Here is a 4,490-nt window from a genome sequence, read left to right on the forward strand (position 1 = left end):
CCCCCCCCACACACACACACACAAGCGGTTGCTATGCCTCACGTTGTTGCACGACACTTGTTTCATCTGTTCCTTGGCGAAGGCGTGAGTTTGCAAAAAGAGCTTGCAAGCTTCGATAGGCCCGCGGCACGGAATACTCTGCTGACTAAAGCGAAAGTCTCTCAAGTTCTTCCACTTGGAGTTTTCCACTCTGTTCCCCGAGGGAGCACCAGCTGCAAACCACGCAACACCGCCTCGTGTTCCAAATTTCAAAATTGGGCTTCGCTTGTTTGTCGTCTTACAGCTTCCGCGCGGTCTCCCGAAAGCCCCGAAGCGACATTCTCGCTTTGACGCAAGAATGTCGCTTCGCCGACCGACCTCTTGGCCGGGTCGCCCTGGCGGCAGAGATCCTGACCTCAAATGAATTTTTATCCGCTTGAAAAAAAAAAAAGCTCCCGTCGTCAAAATTGGCCTTTTCTTCCATTTTGCTGGTCGCGAGCGCGCTGGAATCGGATGGGGCAAAGTTTGACGCCGTTCAAAAGCTTCAAAATTGCACTTCTGGGGGGGCAGAAAAATCAGCCAGTGCAATTTGTCTCGGGTTTGGGTTATTTTGCCCGTTTGGCAGACGCGCGCGACCGGTTAGTCGATTGGCTTCCACACGTTTTTGTGCGAGCAATCACGTGTGCCGCCACTTTTTTTTTTTTTTTCCAGGCGTAAGGCTTTCGTAAATCAGGCCTAATGTGTCTGATGGTCTCGGCGGAGAGTTCACAAGTTTACGGCGCATTCATCTTCCCTCTCGTGACTGCAGGGCGTCGTCGTCCCACCGCCGCACTCCGGCAGCGGCGGCGGCGGCGGTGGGATGAGCTCTGGAGCTTCCCCGACAGGTTGGAACATCTTTCAATGGTCCTGTCATTTTTTATCTGATCAGCCGGAAGCGGTTGGACTACAAATCAAAAAGCGAGCCAGAGAAGAAGTCGTCAACACGAGAAAAAAAAAGTCCCGTCCTCGGGAAAAGCCGCCAACCATCCGTGGCCCACTTTCGTCTCTTTCCGCCGTCTGCGGCTCTCCGCGGACCTTCTTGAGGGATTCGGTGACGAGAGCGCGGCGGTGACGCGACGGCCCGCGGGCGAATGTGACAAACAGCCGCTGATGCGTCCACGTTCCGGGGTAAAGACGTCCCCAAAGTCGCTTGGGGATGCGAGACTCGAGGCTCAACGCGGCATATGCTAGCCTGACTTATTTACGAGATAAGTTTGTTGGCGAGTCTTGCTTTGCTTTCCTTGCCGTCATTGCGCGCAAAAGGTCACCTCGGTGAGCACATCACTTCCTGTTTCGGGGAGATAGCGCCAAGTCGATCTGAAAGAGTCTCCCCCCCCCCTCCCCTGGTGCCTTTTCAGCCTTGAGGGTGGAAACATGCTCCCTGCTTGTCGTTTTGTGTACGTCGGCCCTGCAGCTTTTTTTTTTCTTTTCTTGAACAGGGGATAAAGTTTCACAATAAGAGCCTGAGATCGAGTTCACTTACTCATATGAAGATCTTGTTCATCCAAAACTAACTAAAGGCCTTGCAGTCTTTTCTGTATAATGACCGATGAAAGCGCTCGACTTCTCCTCCTCGCTCACAGGTTCCGCTGGATTCATGTGGACCAGCCCCCCACGCCCCCAATACAAAACGCTTAACATCATTTTGGAGCAAATTTTCCGAAGCGGCGACTTACGGCTCCCACGGGGCCACGCCCCATTCAAGGCACACCACCACATGAGGCACTTTGTTTATTTTCATTCTCTTGGATTATGTTTGAGAATGTTTTCATATTTACTTTACAATAAACTCCTATTTTTCCTCCCTATAAATGGGTCCCGTTTTTTGGAGGGGTGAGGGGGAACAAAACAAAGTGATGGCATTTGAACTCATTTCAAAGGGGAGAATCGATTCCATGAGTGAATTGAAACCGTACGTGAAGGTGCTACTGTACTTTCACATATGGGCCCATTGAGATTGGCTCCAGAGAAAACCCCCAACTAGGTCGTAAAGCCCCCCCGGGCAAGAAGAGGCCCCACGCAGGACTTGCCGGGGCACGCACCTGCCAAAGCCTGCAGTGGGCCGCCGCCGCCACCACCGCCGCTCTTTGCCGTTTGTCCCTGCAGCGCCTGCAGCAGATTCCCCCGCATGGCTGGCTGCCTCCGCGGAGGTCTGCCGTTCGCCGCCCCGGTCGGGACATGTTGCTCGCGGCTTACAAGAAGCCCGGAAAAGCAGGAGGGAAGGCGGGCGGGCGGGCGGGCAGGTGGGCGGGACCGGAGCGGTCGATATGCTATCTTGATAGAAAGACACGTACGTACCTGGACTTTTCATGCGCAGCAAGGATGCCAAGTGATGGAGGCCAGATGCGGTGACTTTTGCTGGCAGAGTGTCTGAAGCTCGCTTGAATTTGGCTAGCAACAAAGCAAAAATGATTCGATTAGATGAGATTGCAAAATGAGAGACAGACAGACAGACAGGTTGAAAGATAGCATTGCTAATTTAACGCTTAACGCCCTGGAGTGAGCTCAGGGGGTTCGGCTGTCGTTGCAAAATTGTATTCATACTTGACTTTGTGCTGCGCGGGTGCTGACAGGGGGGCTGTCAATGTTGCGCCCCCCCCCCCCACACTCCTTTTCCAGCCCGCAAATCAAACGGAAGCAATCCTCATCAAAGAACAGAAGAAATCGCTTTGCGTCACGTTTGTCCGGTCAATGCCAAACTCTTTGTTGAGCCTTCGCCTGAGCTTGTCATGAGAGCTTTGCGTGTTAAAACATGGACGCAGCCCTTTGCCTTCTCTTTGTGCGGTCAGCAGAAAATGACAGCGCCTGGCGGCTCGGGGCGCGCCGGACGGCGAATCGATCTTATTTGCGCATAAATGGATGCAGAACTCCAAAGTCTCGAGTCGGAGCCCTGATTGAGAGGCATCCCCTCGGTCCGCCAATAAATCAACGGGAGCTGTCAGCGTTGAGGACATGAGTGAGACTCACCGCGAACGCTTTTGCGCCGTCAAGAGTCGAAGGAGGCTGCCGGAGCGGTGCGGCACGTTTCCATCCCCCCACAAACGCCCTCGGCACGTCACCATCATTGGGAATGCAGCAAGTTCACGGAGGACACAAACTGGGAGGGAGGAATTTGTCCTGAATGAAAGAAAATAAGTCACAGGATGACATCTGACTTCATTTGTTGATTTGAATGAATCTCATGGACTCACCTGATTCCCGTGACATGTTGAGAGCAGCTTTTGACGCCGACCTCTTCAGTCTTCAGTCAATGAAGAAGTAAAAGACGTGACAGTCAAAGATTTAAGCAAACCGAAGTCAAGACTTTGGACCCCTTTCGACTCCTAAGTTTGGACTCGATGATGTTTGGACTGGAAACCAAACCAGAACCAAAATGGGAAAGATTCTTGACGGCACTGCCTTAAAAGTCTCATCGAGGAAAGAGCAAAGTCAAAGACAGACTTGACTTTGAACTCGTTACTCAGTTTGGACTGGAAACCAAACCAGTGACCGATATGTTGCGGATCACAAAAACGGTAAAGATTCTTGACGCCACTGCCTTAAAAGTCTCGTCGAGGAAAGAGCAAGTCAAAGACAGACTTGACTTTGAACTCGTTACTCAAGACTTGAAGGGGTGACGGATCAGAAGAAGCCGAAATCCTCAAATGAATTAAGATAAAGACCCTTGACATCATTTACTCCGATGCCTTAAAAGTCTTGTCGATGAATCGGGAATAAAAAAGGCTCTTGACTTTCGACTTACTCGGGTGTCTCGCGGCAAAACGCGGTCCCTCGATACGCGGGTATCTCGGATGTCGGAGGTCTGCCGTTTCCCCGAGATGCTGAGTGATGTTGTCGCCCCCCCCCCCCCCCCCCCCCCCCCCCTGAAATCAGTACTCATCGTTGGGCTCCCAACCCATCCCGTGCGGCTCCATCCCGGGCCTGGTGCCCAAGCAGCTGCGCTTCTGCCGCAACTACATCGAGATCATGCCCAGCGTGGCCGAGGGAGTCAAACTGGGCATCCAGGAGTGCCAGCACCAGTTCCGCGGGCGGCGTTGGAACTGCACCACCATCAAAGACAACCTCGCCATCTTCGGCCCCGTGCTGGATAAAGGTACGCCGGCCGGCCTCCCGCGTTTGCATCACTGCGGGATGACTCATGCGTGGCGGGTTCACAAAGGCCACTGCAAGCTGTTACAAAACCTCCACATGTAGCAGAGAACAGTTTGAAGCCCGAGGCGCAGCGAGGGCTGCCTGCGCTTCTGCTGCCAAAACACTAACTGGGGCAATTACAATAATAGACACCTTTCCTGGCTGCGGCAGACACATGCACCGACACATTCCGCTTGCATGCGCCTTTTGCCCGTTTACGGCGCGCCGCGCGGAAGAGGGTCGGCGGTTCCGGTCAAGTGCCGCCGGAACACGTGGAATATTAATATTCGGGATCGCTCCTGCGAGGGAGACAGTGGGATGAGGCGGGGAAGGTCCAGGAA

The 4,490-nt window shown here is 53.4% G+C and overlaps 1 protein-coding gene and 1 long non-coding RNA gene across 2 annotated transcripts in view; one reads left to right on the top strand and one right to left on the bottom strand.

Moving 5' to 3' along the window:
• Positions 1-1,846: 1,846 nt before the first annotated feature.
• On the bottom strand, positions 1,847-3,302 carry LOC109530171 (uncharacterized). The gene is made up of 3 exons (XR_002170974.1): positions 3,210-3,302; positions 2,986-3,135; positions 1,847-2,409 (listed from the first exon to the last, which is right to left on the bottom strand). It is a non-coding gene; the product is annotated as an uncharacterized LOC109530171 (long non-coding RNA).
• A 590-nt stretch (positions 3,303-3,892) lies between these two features.
• The window catches only part of wnt3 (wingless-type MMTV integration site family, member 3), a 5,274-nt gene continuing 4,676 nt past the window's right edge, over positions 3,893-4,490 (top strand). Inside the window, exon 1 of the mRNA XM_019893742.1 lies at positions 3,893-4,111. Within this exon, the coding sequence (XP_019749301.1) occupies positions 3,985-4,111 (127 nt within the window). The 5' untranslated portion in view covers positions 3,893-3,984. The remainder of the gene's footprint in view (positions 4,112-4,490) is intronic.

This window comes from Hippocampus comes, unplaced genomic scaffold (genome assembly GCF_001891065.2).
Source record: "Hippocampus comes isolate QL1 unplaced genomic scaffold, H_comes_QL1_v1.1 scaffold31, whole genome shotgun sequence".
NCBI classification, from domain to species: domain Eukaryota; kingdom Metazoa; phylum Chordata; class Actinopteri; order Syngnathiformes; family Syngnathidae; genus Hippocampus; species Hippocampus comes.